General features: G+C 45.8%; 4 protein-coding genes across 7 annotated transcripts in view; 2 read left to right on the plus strand and 2 right to left on the minus strand.

The window, feature by feature from the left end:
* Positions 1-6,227, minus strand: part of LOC6498327 (bone morphogenetic protein receptor type-1B) — a 48,782-nt gene extending 42,555 nt beyond the window's left edge. The window contains exon 1 of one of the 2 annotated variants that reach the window (XM_044716516.1): positions 6,106-6,227. In XM_044716516.1, coding sequence (XP_044572451.1) covers positions 6,106-6,163 — 58 coding nt within the window. In that variant the 5' untranslated portion in view covers positions 6,164-6,227. The remainder of the gene's footprint in view (positions 1-6,105) is intronic. The other variant, XM_001962516.4, reaches the window with a different exon arrangement.
* LOC6497210 (probable cytochrome P450 4ac1) lies at positions 956-2,905 on the plus strand. Its single transcript, XM_001962515.4, has 5 exons — positions 956-1,257; positions 1,321-1,524; positions 1,578-1,659; positions 1,712-1,812; positions 1,869-2,905. Exons 1-5 carry the CDS (start codon positions 1,056-1,058, stop codon positions 2,813-2,815), a joined length of 1,536 nt encoding a protein of 511 aa, XP_001962551.1. The 5' UTR covers positions 956-1,055; the 3' UTR covers positions 2,816-2,905.
* On the plus strand, positions 3,107-5,553 carry LOC6497211 (probable cytochrome P450 4ac2). The gene is made up of 5 exons (XM_001962514.4): positions 3,107-3,341; positions 3,397-3,600; positions 3,657-3,738; positions 3,793-3,893; positions 4,244-5,553. The coding sequence occupies exons 1-5, from the start codon at positions 3,137-3,139 to the stop codon at positions 5,164-5,166; spliced, it is 1,515 nt and encodes a 504-aa protein (XP_001962550.1). The 5' UTR covers positions 3,107-3,136; the 3' UTR covers positions 5,167-5,553.
* A 545-nt stretch (positions 6,228-6,772) lies between the features above and the next one.
* On the minus strand, positions 6,773-13,655 carry LOC6498326 (blastoderm-specific protein 25D). 3 transcript variants are annotated; one of them, XM_032451411.2, is made up of 8 exons: positions 12,983-13,655; positions 11,916-12,151; positions 11,573-11,804; positions 11,305-11,385; positions 9,149-10,919; positions 8,269-8,719; positions 8,096-8,207; positions 6,773-8,040 (listed from the first exon to the last, which is right to left on the minus strand). In XM_032451411.2, the coding sequence occupies exons 1-8, from the start codon at positions 13,239-13,241 to the stop codon at positions 7,775-7,777; spliced, it is 3,408 nt and encodes a 1,135-aa protein (XP_032307302.1). In that variant the 5' UTR covers positions 13,242-13,655; the 3' UTR covers positions 6,773-7,774. The 3 variants fall into 3 exon arrangements, with proteins under 3 accessions (XP_032307302.1, XP_001962549.1, XP_032307303.1); XM_001962513.4 differs by lacking the exon at positions 11,305-11,385; XM_032451412.2 differs by lacking the exons at positions 11,305-11,385; positions 12,983-13,655 and adding an exon at positions 12,218-12,323.
* Between the last annotated feature and the right edge of the window lie 22 nt (positions 13,656-13,677).

Below are 13,677 nucleotides of genomic sequence, written 5' to 3' on the forward strand. Positions count from 1 at the left end.
GGCTTTAGCTGCTGCTGCTGCTGCTGTTGCTGCTGTTGCAGTTGCATTGACTATTTTTGTCATTGCCGGCGACATCCACGTCCACGCACTGGTCGTGCAACATGCTTGCGCGTTTCGTCTCCAGCTCTCCGGTCTTTTCCACAGAAAATGTAATTACGGTGATTTAATTTTTTATTTTTTTTTTATTTCCACGATTACTTCTATTGCAACTGAAACTGCCGCAGCGATTGCCTGGCCTGGCATTGCCATTTCTGTGGCTCAAATTAATTCTTCAAGCCCAAATGCGATCTGGCCGAGCTGCAGCTAATCAAACTTTAATCAATGCGGCATTTTGATGCGACATTGCTAGTTTCCTTTTTCAATCCATAGGCCTACCTACTGGCCAGCTAGCTAGCCAGTTCCATAGTCGGATCGATGGGAAAATATGCCTGGGAGGAAATCTGTGTACGACGATGCCGAGAAATGGCCATTAATCTGGAATGGCCATATGGGGACAAATTATATGATCGCTGAACTGCCTCAGATGCTTCTCTAACCACTCTAGCAATCAATTACTGATAATAAACAAAAAGAAGCCTATTGGAATGATAGTTTTCTGGTAAAAGTTCTGCTTTATTACGCTTCTAAGACTTGGTTCTGCTTAATTGCAAGCAAATAGAGTGCATAACACCGGACTCACTGACCTTTGGTGCATTTATAATCGCCTTTAAGGCTAAGTAGATTAATCAAGCCCACAAATAGGTGCAAATGATAGACAATTCGATACCCTATGGCTCTCCAGGCCTTAGGCCTTAGACGCTCTACATCAGAAACGCTAAAACAAAGCTAAAAATTCGACATAGTAGGGTGGGGGAACCGAATATAATTGGGACTCAATCGACCGTACAGCATGCTGATAACGAAAAGCTGTTCCATCATTTGTTAGCATTGTACTTAGTATACACAATTGTTGATTGTGATTATCGGCATGCGACTTGATCCGAAAGCTATATGGTAGCCCAGTGAACTGCAAAATCCGCTCTAGAACGGTTCGCTTTGGAGGGAGTACGCGCAAAATGTGGATCGCCTTGCTGGGAACACCCGCTCTACTAGTAGTCCTTTGGCTGCTACTCAAGAAACTAAACGAATCCTACTTCATCCTTTCCCTATCCAGAAGAGTACGGACCGAGGATGGCAGTCCCCTCGAAAGCAAAGTGGCCGTAATGCCCGGTAAGACCATTTTCGGCAACAATCTGGACATTCTCAACTTTACACCTGGTGGGTATTTGAATTTTTTGTAGATTGGATTAATAGATTGGAATTTATGAATTTGATTCGCAGCTAGTGTGTTTAATTTTGTGAGGGAATCCACGGCCAAGGCCAAGGGCAGGAATTATCTGTGGTATTTCCTATTCGCACCCATGTACAATGTGGTTCGCGCCGAGGAGGCTGAGGAGATATTCCAGAGCACCAAGCTGATTACGAAGAATGTGGTTTACGAGCTGATTAGACCGTTCCTGGGGGACGGCCTTCTGATTAGCACAGGTGAGTCAGTTGATTATATTTGTTTCTAATTATTTGTGAGCTGGTGTCTATAGACCAGAAATGGCACTCCAGGAGGAAGGCCTTGACTCCGGCTTTCCACTTCAATGTTCTGCAGTCTTTCTTGGCTATTTTCAAGTGAGTAGGAAGTTTTAAATCTTTACAATTTAATTATAATTATATATAACAGGGAGGAGTGCAATAAGTTCATCAAAGTTTTGAATGAAAATCTAGATGGCGAACTGGATCTTAACCAAGTCATTCCACAGTTTACATTGAACAATATCTGTGGTGAGTAGGACTACCTCCTTGATGGAACTTCAATCTAACTTCCTCTTTTTTTCCAGAAACCGCCTTGGGAGTCAAGCTGGACGACATGTCGGAGGGCAATGGCTACCGGAAAGCCATCCATGCCATTGAGGAAATTCTGATCCAACGCGTCTGCAATCCGCTCATGTACTACAACTGGTACTTCTTCCTGAACGGAGACTATCGGAAGCACGAGCACAACCTCCGGATAGTCCATGACTTCGCTTCCGGGATTATCCAGCGCAAGAGAGAGCTCTTCAAGCAGAAGCAACTGGGCCATGTGGACGAGTTTGGCAAGAAGCAGCGGTATGCGATGCTGGACACCTTGCTGGCGGCCGAGGCCGAGGGCCAGATAGACCATGAGGGCATCTGCGACGAGGTCAACACCTTCATGTTCGAGGGATACGACACCACCTCCACCTGCCTCATCTTCACCCTGCTGATGCTGGCCCTCCACGAGGACGTGCAGACGCGCTGCTACGAGGAGGTCCAGAATCTTCCCGAGGATAGCGACGAGACTACGGTGTTCCAGTACAACGAACTGGTCTACTTGGAGTGTGCCATCAAGGAGTCCCTGAGGATGTTCCCCTCTGTGCCCTTCATTGGCCGCCAGTGCGTGGAGGAGTGTGTGGTCAACGGCATGGTGATGCCGAAGGACACGCAGATCAGTCTCCACATATACGACATCATGAGGGATCCGCGTCACTTCCCCAAGCCGAATCAGTACCAGCCGGAGAGGTTCCTTCCCGAGAACACCGTGAACCGGCATCCCTTCGCATTCGTGCCGTTCAGCGCCGGACAGAGGAACTGCATTGGACAGAAGTTCGCCATTCTGGAAATGAAGGTGCTCCTGGCCGCCGTCCTCAGGAACTTCAGGCTGCTGCCAGCCACCCAGTTGGAGGATCTCACGTTTGAGAATGGAATCGTTTTGCGAACCCAGGAGAACATCAAAGTGAAATTAGTGAAGAGGGAAGCTAGTTCCTAGTTCCTAGCTAGTCATTACTAGAAAACAATGTGTCCTAAAAGCTGTTTACCAAATCTGTACAAATTAATAAAATAATTCTTCTAAAACAAATATCTTTCAGTGTAACTAAGTCAGTAACTAACATAACTTTTTAAAGGTGATTCCCTGAATCGTAATTTATTTATTTCATTGATCAAGTAGAATGAATAAATGAACTAGAATCTAGAGGCCTATTCTGCATAAATTATAAAAAATTGTATTACCTTTATGGGGTTTTATTCATCTCAGCCATTGGAAGATCTGAATCTAATCTGAATAGACTCTTCTACGATTGTCTCTGAAATGATTATGAAGATCCTGATCAGTCTTCCATTAGTCCTTATAATTCTTTACAAACTTTGGAGTTATTTAAACAAAAAGTATTTCATCCTGTGCCTGTGCAAAAGAGTAAGAGCCTTGGATGGCAGTCCTTTGGAGAGCAGGATCTACATACCTCCCTCGAAAACTCCCTTTGGCAACAACTTTGATCTCTTGGACTTTACCCCGGGTAATAGAAATCAAAAAACTTTATTTTTTAACTACTTAAATATAAAACTTTGAAGCTTCTGTGTTTAAATTCATGAGGGATGCTGCTCTGCAAGCCAAGGGAAGAAGTTATCTCTGGTACTTCTTCGGAACTCCAATGTACAATATAGTCCGGGCCGAAGACGCTGAAGAAGTATTCCAGAGTTCCAAGCTAATCACAAAAAATGTGATATATGATCTACTGAAGCCATTGTTGGGCGAAGGTCTGCTAACAAGCACAGGTGGGTTTGTAAATAAAAGGATTCCAATTAATTCATAACATTTGCCTCGAATTCAGACCAGAAATGGCACTCTAGAAGGAAAACTTTGACTCCTGCTTTCCACTTAAGTGTTTTGCAGTCTTTTTTGAATATATTCAAGTAAGTTTTTAACTTAAACTTTAAAGACAATATTAAAATAGTAATAAATTCTAGGGAGGAGTGCAAAAAACTCGTGAAAATTCTGCATCAAAATCCTGGAGAGGAACTAGTGTTAAATCAGCTTATTCCACAGTTTACTTTAAACAATATGTGTGGTAAGTAGAGGGTCATAAGTTAGTACAAGCAACTTAGTTTAAACAACCCAAAAAAAACCTCAAAATAAGCATGACTGGAAGCTTTCCGAGAGTTCAGAAACAGGCATTATTTGTGCACTTTAATCGTCATAAATAAAATATCACCATGACTGGCAGTGTTTAGTATTCTAATATCATATACAATCTCAAATGGAATAAGTAACTTAGGAAACAAAAACTACATTAATATATTTATGAAATTGTAATCACAAATCCTAGAAAATTTAATTTATAAAATTCTTATACAACTAGTCAAGTCAGGTATATGATTATAGGATTATTAAATCTTAAAATATCTTAAATTATTTCAGAAACCGTTCTAGGCATCAAGCTCGACGATATAGAGGAGGGATTCCAATACCGCCAATCGATCCATGCCTTGGAGGAGGTCATGCTGCAGCGTATCGCCAATCCCCTGATGTATAATATCGTATATTTTTATCTCTTCGGCGACTATCGGAAGCACGTTGACAATCTGAAGACAGCACTCGACTTCTCCAGCCGCATAATAGAGGAGAGGCGAAAGCTCTTCCAGCACAAGGACGATGTTGGGAAGAGGCAGCGATATGCGATGCTGGACACTCTGTTGGCTGCTGAGGCAGAGGGCCAGATCGATCATCAGGGGATCTGCGACGAGGTCAACACCTTCATGTTCGCTGCGTACGACACCACCTCCACCTGCCTCATCTTCAGCCTGCTGATGCTGGCCTTGCGCGAGGATGTCCAAGAGCGCTGCTTCGAGGAGGTCCTACATCTTCCCCAGGACCACGACGAGGCCTCTATGCTCCAGTTCAACGAACTGTTCTACCTGGAATGCGTTATCAAGGAGTCCCTGAGGATGCTGCCCTCGATTCCCGTCATCGGACGAAAAGTGACGGAGGAGTGTGTGGTGAACGGACTAATCATGCCCCGAAACACCCAGATCAACCTGCACATCTATGACATTATGAGGGATCCGCGTCACTTTCCAGATCCCGAATCATTCCAACCAGATCGCTTTTTAACGGAAAACACTACGAATCGCCATCGGTTCGGGTTTGTGCCTTTCAGCGCCGGGAAGAGGAGCTGCATCGGCCAGAAGTTTGCCATCCTCGAGATGAAGGTGCTCCTGGCCGCCATCCTAAGGAGTTTCAGGATCCTGCCTGTCACCACATTGCAGAGCCTCACTTTTGAGACTGGGATAGGTCTGCGAACGCAACAGGATGTCAAGGTAAAGTTGCAGCTAAGGGAGTAACATGTTTTTTACATGTACATAAGTTCCAAGATCAGCTGAAAAGTATGCTAAGTTTTTTATAACATTCTGTTTCTGTTAAATAACATAGATGCACAAGTAATAACAGCACTGTTAACAACTCGTTTTCAATGTAAACAACTTTTCTCAGAAGCGTCTTAGAAATATAATTCAAAAAGGGATTAAAAACCATATTTTTAGTTATCTTACAAAATAGTTACAAAAGGTACATAGTTTTTTATTGTTTACATAGCTAAAAACTAAATAAAAAAATAAAAATAAACCCCCTTTAGGCACTCCCCTGTATTCCAAACAATTATAGAACAAAATCAAACTCACAGGTACCGATAAACATAATTCCAGATAAAATTACAAAACTTTTATGCTTTAGTCTCTATATAGTATTATATGGTAATTAAAAGGCTTATTCTTTGAAGGCTACTTCCAATTAGAAGCCAAGGAGAAGCCTGTTGCTGCTTAGAAGGAGTACAGGACACTCTGAAATACTTTAGATTATCACTACTGCTAGTTTACAAGGCAGTTTCATATTAACTCCAACTATTTTATAAAGAAAAACAAATATTTATAGTTCTTAAGCATTTTGTAAAAGGTGTCCTTAACATTTCTTGGAAAACTGGCGGCCATGACATTTTTTTTTTCGTTTGAATGGAAATCCAATTAGTGATTTTTATCAGCCTTTGGTGGAGCGTTATTCAAGGGCCCCGGTTACAGCATTCGCTCACACAAATTGTTAATTTAATTATATTATGCCATTTTGCGCATCGAATAACAAAACAAACCGCATACACACACCCACGCACACAGTCACATGCACTTGCACCAAACGCTCCCCACAAACACAGGCGTAGGCCCCAAATGCAGGGCAGTACTTCTTTATTTTCAGCTTTCCCATAATGTAGCTTGATTGAAACTTGCACTCACCACTCGATAAATTCACAAAATTCAGTATTACACCAAAAACTAACAAAACACAAAACATTTTAGTTCGCCAGGCACTAGAGGTGGAACATTGATTGAAACTGAGGCCAGTCGAATCTGGTTCGTTCAGGTTCGATTTTTTATCAACGGACGGCAATGCCATAAATTTGGTCACACTAAAAATTGCCTTAAATCCGATTTAAATCGTTTTTATCCTTTCAATCCTCTATATTTAATCATGTTTTATTATCTTCCAACTCTTAATAAGCGCAATAAAAAGAGAATTGTTAAGGAATCCTTAGAATGCAAGACACTTTCGAAACTTTTACACCGTTATTTTTCAAATTTGTAACGGTAAAAACACACTCCCGCCAAAATATATTTGAAATGGGAAAACACAAGGTCTTTTAATTCCTTTTAAATAAACTAGAAAATATATTAAGCCAAAGAAATTAAGATATCATTAAAAAACTAATCGCAATTTTTAATTTTAAACTATTTTAATTTGTTTCTTTAAGTAAAAATTTACGAACTAAAAATAAAACCTAAATGTCTTTGAAAATAATAATAAAACAAAAAACAACCAATCCAATATTCAAAAGGCAATATAAATGTTTTTATTGAGTTTTTTTTTAAATAAATGTATATTTGGTTTTTTTTTTAAATTTTCTTTATACTTTTAAAAAGTAAGTTTCTATTTTGATCGAAAGTATTAAGCACAGATGATCACACAGTAATGCGAACCGAGAGTTAAATAACTAAATAATTTGTTCATTAATTGTATAAATTGGGAGCAAGTTAGTCGGGCGGGAAAATGTTTAACAAAAAGGGTAGAGTTTGCAAAAGCAATTGAGGAGTATTGGCTAACTTAAATCGCAGTATAAATACATAGATACGAGTGTATGATTACAGCTTTACAGGTCTTTTGTCGTTACATAATATATGTCAATATCATAGATCGTTTCAAATTTCTTTTTTTTTATCATCATATTTTTTTGTTTATAATCATTTTTTTTTTCTACCAATAAAATTAACAACAATTCCGATGCATTTGATTTGTGGGCACGTGGTAAACATTGATAAACGTGCTCGCCTACTCAGACGCATAACAAATTTAAAATACTGTCTTGATCTAATATAATTAATATACGTTAACTATTTCAGTGGTGAATTATTGTAGTAAGGTCAACATTGCATTGAGACACCTATTAGTATATAGTATATATTATAATTGGGACTCTTTCATATACGTATATATGTTCAAACGAGTATGTACGATCGTGTAAATATAGTTAGTTTCTTCGCTCAAATCGATTACTAGTCAGTGTGTCATTTAAATTGCTACACTAGTGTGGATTGTTCATCTTTGCGCGTGGGTGGTGGTGATTTAATATTAAAGTTAAAGTTAGGTTTTGAAGTCACATTAGTTATTGATGCGGTGCTCTCGTGCCAAAACAACATTGATTCACATTCATACACGAAGACGCAACGCACGGGTACTCTGTTGAGTTTGTTGCAAGCTTAGACTACCGAGTGTTTTTTTTGTAAATATTTCTAACATTCATAACGATATCGGTTGCAGTTGCACAGTTGTATTGATTTTCGATGTCTGTCCACCCGATGCTGAGCACCTCCTCCTCAGGTTATCATTTAGTTTCTATTGTTATTTTCATTAAGGCATGCCTGGCAGGCCCAGGCGTTGTTGCTGCTGCTGTTGAACCTGCTGCACCTGCTGCTGCTGGTGGATCAGATTCACCCTCGCCCGCTGCTGTTCCAGTCGCTGCACCGTGGCCGTCAGGTGCGAGTTCTCCACGTACAGGTCCTTCACTAGGATATCGGCGCTCTGCAGGCGCTGTGTTTGCTCGGCCAGCATAACACTCTGGGCTTCAATACGGCCGTGTAGCTCATTGAGATCCACTTGATGCTGCCGCCAGGATTCTGGAAGATAAATCAGATTATAGAGAAGCTATCGGTAGGTGAGTCGGAGACCTACGCTGCATCAGGGACTCGGTATACTGCTGCTGCTGCTTGATGACATTCTGCAGATGGCGATTTCGCAGCTCCAGTTGGTTCAGCCGCTGCTGAAGCGTTGGATGCGTTGTTCGCTGGAAAGAAATGCCCAAAAGATTAGTATTTATGGGAAATAGAGTGTCGTGTCCAACTCACCGCATAGGCCTTCTCTAATACGGGTCGCGCCTCCTGCAACTGCTGCAGTTCCATGACCAAACCGTCGCGTTGCAGGCTCAAGTCCTTGATCTGCTCCTTGAGCGACAGCTCGAAGAACTTGAGGCGCTTCAGCTCCTCCTTGAGGACCGAGGGACTGCTGCACTTTTCGTGGCTAAGGCAAGAAGTTTTGCTGGTGGACACCACGCTGTGGGTGTCGAAGCTCTTGTTGGAGGCCGTCGACGAGGTCTCGCAGTCTGCGATCTCGCCCTCCGATTGCACTTGCTGTGGACTCTGTGGCCGTTTGGGTTTGCTGATGGGAGCGGGGCCGGAGGATCCGGGATTAGCGGAAGAGGATACGTTGGTGCCGCTATTAGTGGGCGACGGGCCAGAGGGTGAGCTGTCGAAGGGGGTGGTGCTGAAGATGGAGGTCTCCGAGGTGGTGAGGTTGTTTCTGTTCGAACAAGGGAAGTCATAGATAAAGTTAAGGATGTCTTTAAGGATACTGGGATGAAAAGGATATGAGGAAAAAAAACAAACAAAAACCAGAAATTCATCCTAAGTTCTAGGAATGGGGTGCAGGGAGTGAACTTTTGTGCAACAATTTCAAAAATAAATCCGAAAATAATAAAATAAAATTTCGAAAAAAATGTGTTTATTTTTTATTAAATGTATTTAATTTTTTCTCCTAAAAAATGATTTTAAAAATACTCATTGGACAGGCACATAGACATAAACTTACAAACTAAACATAGTACATACTAAGTTAGAAATGAGGTGCGGATTACAAACAAAAACAATGTACAGGACATGTAAAGGACATTCAGTGAGATTCATTGGGATGTACACACCAAGGACACACAGATAGGCTTCGCATACTCACCGGCTAGCCGCCTTGTGCGATGGAGAGCCGCCCAGGAGGTTGATGGCACTGGCAGCACCATCCGCGTCATCGCCGCTGCCTGCCACAAAGGACTTCACAGGCTCCTGGATGGTGCTCTGCAGCCAGAGGTAGCTGATGGGCGAGCTGGCCGGGCTCTTGCCCGCCTCGGCGCTCATTTGGGCCACCGCCTCTGGGGTGAGTTCGCAGGCGCCCGTGAGAATCTCCACACTCTCGCCCAGTCGCTGCCGCAGATCCTCGATTTCCAGTTGCAACGAGCCGATCTCCTGCGCCTTCTCCTCGAGCATCCGCATGGAGTTGGTGCGCAGCTGGGCGGCTTCCGCCTCCAGCTCCACGTACTGCTGCTCCAGCATGTCCCTCTCGTCGATGGGCGAGAGCCGGCCATCTTTGCTGAACTGCTCCTCGTACTCGCGCACCTTCTCCATCAGCTCGGTGAACTTCTTGTCGCTCTCCTGCTGCTCGTCCTCGTAGATCTGGCGCTCCTTCTCAAACATCTGGCGCTCGTCGCTGAGCTTCGACTGCCAGTAGTCCTCGCAGTCCTCGTAGGCCCGCTGCATCTGCTCCAAGCTGGCTTCCAGGTCTTTCGACCGGCTCTCAGGACTGAGGGACCTTCCCTCCTTCGCCTCCTTCAGTTCCTTTTCAAGATCAGCCACCCGTTGCCTCAGATTGGTCAGCTCCTCGTCCTGGCTCTGACTGCGCTTCAGCTCGGAGTTCAAGGCCAGCCAGTCGCCGCTGTTGCTCGCATCGCTTTGCTCACCCTCGGTGCACTTGCGCTGCTTGCCCATCCGCGGACTCTCCTCCGTGAGATGGGTCTTGCTCGGCGAATCGCCCCGCCTCTTGGTAGCCGTGGCAGCCGCCTCTTGGTCCTCCAGCTTCTCCGGCTTGTCCAGCTTTTTGCCCTTGCCCTTCGAGCGGGTGAGCTCCACATTCAGGCTCTCTATTTCGATGGTCAGTTCGTCAGTCTTGTCGCGCAGTTGGGCGTTCTCCATTTGGAGCGCGGCCAACTTCTCCATCATCTGCAGCATCTCCTCCTCCTTGTCGTCGCTGCTGCTCTGCTTCCTAGGACTAAGTGAACTGTGGCTGAGGCTGCCACTGCCGGGACGGTTGGCCAGTTCCTGGTTGAGCTTGATATTCTGCTCGAGCAGTTCGGTGAGCTGGACGTGAGCCTTCTGCTGCTCCGTTTCCAGTTCCGAGTTCTCATTCCGCACCAGTTCGAGTTCCGTCTTCAGCCGGATCTCCTCCTGCTCGAGGGCCTTGAGCTGCGCCTCCAGCTTCGCCGTCATGCTGGTCCAGTGGTCTCGGTCGTTGCTCATGCGCAGCGTCAGTTCCCTCACCATGCTGGCGTGGCGCTGTTCCAGCTGCTGGATCTGCTGCTTGGAGCCCTCCTCCAAGGAGGCATGTCGCTCGTCCACCTCCACGGCCAGGAGAGCCACCCGCTGGTTCGCCGCCTTGTTGTCGGCCCGCAGCTTCAGGTTCTCCTCGTGCTGCTGGCGATAGGCCAGCCGGTAGTTGCCCAACTCGGTGGCCTGGAGGGCAGCCAACGCTCGCAGCAAGTTCGCCTGCTCCTGATCGTGATCGACGCCCCTGATTTCCTCCTCCAGCGCCTTGGCCAGGAGCTGCAAGTTGACCTCCTCCTCCTCATCGAATCCCAGGATGTGAAGCAGGTTCCGGCCGTTCACGATGCTGGCCAGGTCCCAGGCCTCGGTGATGCTGTGCACGCTGATCATCTCCAGCTGCTGCGGCGACACGGTGTCTGCAAGGCATCGGAATACTCAATGAATTCGGAACAGATACGATCGAACAAGCAGTTATATATACACATATAGCCCAAGATACCATGTGGTTGGGGAACTGGGAGTGGAGCAGGGTGTGGGTAGTTGGATAGTAGATGGTTTAATGCGCCGACTGTTTGCAGTTTGGCTAAAAATTATCCACAACAGGCACTTCCCATCGGGGAAGAGTTCTATACAAGCTTCGACAGGATCTGATCCTTATCGAGGATATATTGGAGGATGTCCGGAGGATGTTGGAGTATGTGATTATAAGGTTCAAGGGTGCGACTACATAGGGTGCGATTAGATACCAAATGATTGGAGGGGGTGGGATAGCTTTTGAGAATGCTCTGGGAGCGCACAAACCTTTGAAACAGGGCCAGCTGCCGCCGTGGTAGCCTCTCCGGTGCTCGGACGACGGTGCGGAGGTGGCGGCCAGGTGGTGGCCTGCAGTGTTTACCAAACGAGTGATTTTTTTGCTTACTTTTTAGTTCAAATTGCTTAAATCTTTTGGCATATTGGGCTAACAATAAGAGTGGCCGGGCTGGGCATATTTGAGGGCTAGGGAGGATGGGTTACGGATCTGGGATGGGGGGAGCCGGGTTCTGGACTCGATTTCGCGCCGATAACTTACCCAGCGACTCGACACTGCTGCTGTGCTGGTTCTGGCTCTGGATCGACAACTGTTTCAGCTTGGCGGTGGCCGTCGGCGATGGCGCTGCTCCCGTGGCCGTGTGGTGCATCTTGGATTGGAGGTTCCGACGGGCTGGGAGGGAGGCGCAACGCTTCAGCTTGCTGCCACTCGTGTGGAGCGTCCGTAGCCGTCGGCTGCCAGGAAGATCGGTCTGCGAGGAAGAGCGTTGCACCTGTTATGGATCGGGAAATGGTAGATTTTTGTTAAATTATCTTATTTTTGATTAAAAATATGTCTGCACGTTTATAGTCTTCTCGTACGTGACTTCAGCGCCAGCCCTCACCTGGGTTGCCAGTTCATCGTTGCCGTTGAGACTCCGCTGCTTCTGGTGCTGGTCTTCGTCCGTGTTATCCGAATCCGTGACGGACAGCTCATAGATACCCTGATGCGGCCTGGACCGGCGTCCGTACTTCTTTGTGCCCACAATCAATTTTGGGGATACTTCGCGGTCGGACGACTCTGGCGGACTCTCGATGTAGGTGGTGGTCAGTGGCTCATCGGTGATCACCAGCGAGCGCTCTGCAAGATTAAGGCACAGAATTAGTAGCGAGCTAACGCAACCGGCGAGGATTCTGAGTGGAGTACCGAAGCGGGCTGACAACTTCTCGATGAGAGGATCGGTGAAGAGGCGATCCGCCTTACGGTAATACAAACGCGTTCCCATTTCAATAGAGACTGAGCCGAGGAGCGGAATGGGCTGAGTATTTAAGAAGGACTAGGCGCTACCTGATAACCGCCACCAGCCACCTGGGACAAGGAGGTCGCGGATCAGGTAGGCGAACGTAGTTGGTCGTAAAAAAATTGGCAATTACTCTAGACTTTTACAAGCGGCAGCTGCCGAGGCGCTAATCTGCCAACTAGCTGATAAGGACATCCCTGAAAAGGATATTCTCAATCTGCCTAGAAGGTTCCAAAGATGGAAGTGGGGATTTCTGGCAAAAATGGTAGACTTTTATGGTTTATAAAAGGTTTATTGGAAGATATATTCTAGTGGTAATACATTCATTCCTTTAGGATCTTGGCTCTTAACTCTACAAGGAATACAATAAAAATAATTAGGACTAAAAACCATCTTGTCTAGATCCTTTAAAGCTAAGAGAGAGGGCTTGGAATGGAACAAACTGGCAGACAAAGTTATTTTATGGAATAATTCTAATAAAATATATTATTTATACAGGCTTTAGACTATTTTCTATGCTGGAAGCTAGAAGATTCTAGACCAGCTCTTCCAGCCAAAGAGTAACTCCTTAGAGAAACCCACAGATTAGCAATCAATAAGGATTCCAACTTAGAACCTTTCATCCCAGTCCTATACCACCAATCAAACCCTGCCCAATTGGCAATCCTTACCCTTCAAGCCCGAGGGGGCCGCACCACCGTCAAACTCCGAGCCGAGGAAGTTCAGGAGCGCCTCCTTGAACTGGGCAAAGGACACGCCCAGCTGGTGGCTACTGCCCAGGCTGGCGATGAGAGCAGCTCCCTGATCCCGGAGCTCCAGCAGCGAGCAGAGCTTCAGGAGGGAGGTCTCGTCGAGCAGGCCGCACTGGGACTCGCAGCTGCGGAACATCTGGTACAGCTTCTGCTCGTACGGATCGGAGGAGACTTCCATTATCCCGGGGGCCTCAGTTTGCAGCCGGAAGCAGGACTCTGGCCGCACGGCTTCAAATCGATAATTGCGCCGATGGCGTTTCACTTTTCTCAGTCTCTGGTGTCGCGGCTGCACCTCTTTTGGGGGAAATCAAAGAAGACGCGGCCAGGGGTCGAAAACAAATAAAACGGGAACAGTGCGGGGGCGGCGGAAAACGCGTGTTCAGCAAACGGACGTGGATGCGGGAGCGACTTAGACTATATAACTACGATATGCACTAGGGAAACGAAACATAAACACTCGGAATACGCGGTTTTTTTGGGGGGATAGCGTAATTTCTTGCGACTTGATAAAAAAAAAAACAATAATGCAGTAATACAGAGCACAGTGGCGCCGCCTGATGGGCAGTTAGAACAGTGATTACATACCCTTTTCCAACACTACTCTCGACTATGCG

Source organism: Drosophila ananassae, chromosome 3R (genome assembly GCF_017639315.1).
Source record: "Drosophila ananassae strain 14024-0371.13 chromosome 3R, ASM1763931v2, whole genome shotgun sequence".
Taxonomy (NCBI): domain Eukaryota; kingdom Metazoa; phylum Arthropoda; class Insecta; order Diptera; family Drosophilidae; genus Drosophila; species Drosophila ananassae.

What these genes read in the sequence shown, in the direction of transcription:
- LOC6497210 (XM_001962515.4), top strand. Translation starts at nt 1,056, where the DNA reads ATGTGGATCGCCTTGCTGGGAACACCCGCTCTACTAGTAGTCCTTTGG. An exon ending in CATTCTCAACTTTACACCTG is followed by an intron (nt 1,258 to 1,320) that starts GTGGGTATTTGA and finishes TTTGATTCGCAG; the next exon opens with CTAGTGTGTTTAATTTTGTG. An exon ending in TACATTGAACAATATCTGTG is followed by an intron (nt 1,813 to 1,868) that starts GTGAGTAGGACT and finishes CTTTTTTTCCAG; the next exon opens with AAACCGCCTTGGGAGTCAAG.
- LOC6497211 (XM_001962514.4), top strand. Translation starts at nt 3,137, where the DNA reads ATGATTATGAAGATCCTGATCAGTCTTCCATTAGTCCTTATAATTCTT. An exon ending in AGGTCTGCTAACAAGCACAG is followed by an intron (nt 3,601 to 3,656) that starts GTGGGTTTGTAA and finishes CCTCGAATTCAG; the next exon opens with ACCAGAAATGGCACTCTAGA. An exon ending in TCTTTTTTGAATATATTCAA is followed by an intron (nt 3,739 to 3,792) that starts GTAAGTTTTTAA and finishes AATAAATTCTAG; the next exon opens with GGAGGAGTGCAAAAAACTCG.
- LOC6498326 (XM_032451411.2), bottom strand. Translation starts at nt 13,241, where the DNA reads ATGGAAGTCTCCTCCGATCCGTACGAGCAGAAGCTGTACCAGATGTTC. An exon ending in GGCCCCCTCGGGCTTGAAGG is followed by an intron (nt 12,152 to 12,982) that starts GTAAGGATTGCC and finishes TTAATCTTGCAG; the next exon opens with AGCGCTCGCTGGTGATCACC. An exon ending in TCGCACAAGGCGGCTAGCCG is followed by an intron (nt 8,720 to 9,148) that starts GTGAGTATGCGA and finishes TTGTTCGAACAG; the next exon opens with AAACAACCTCACCACCTCGG.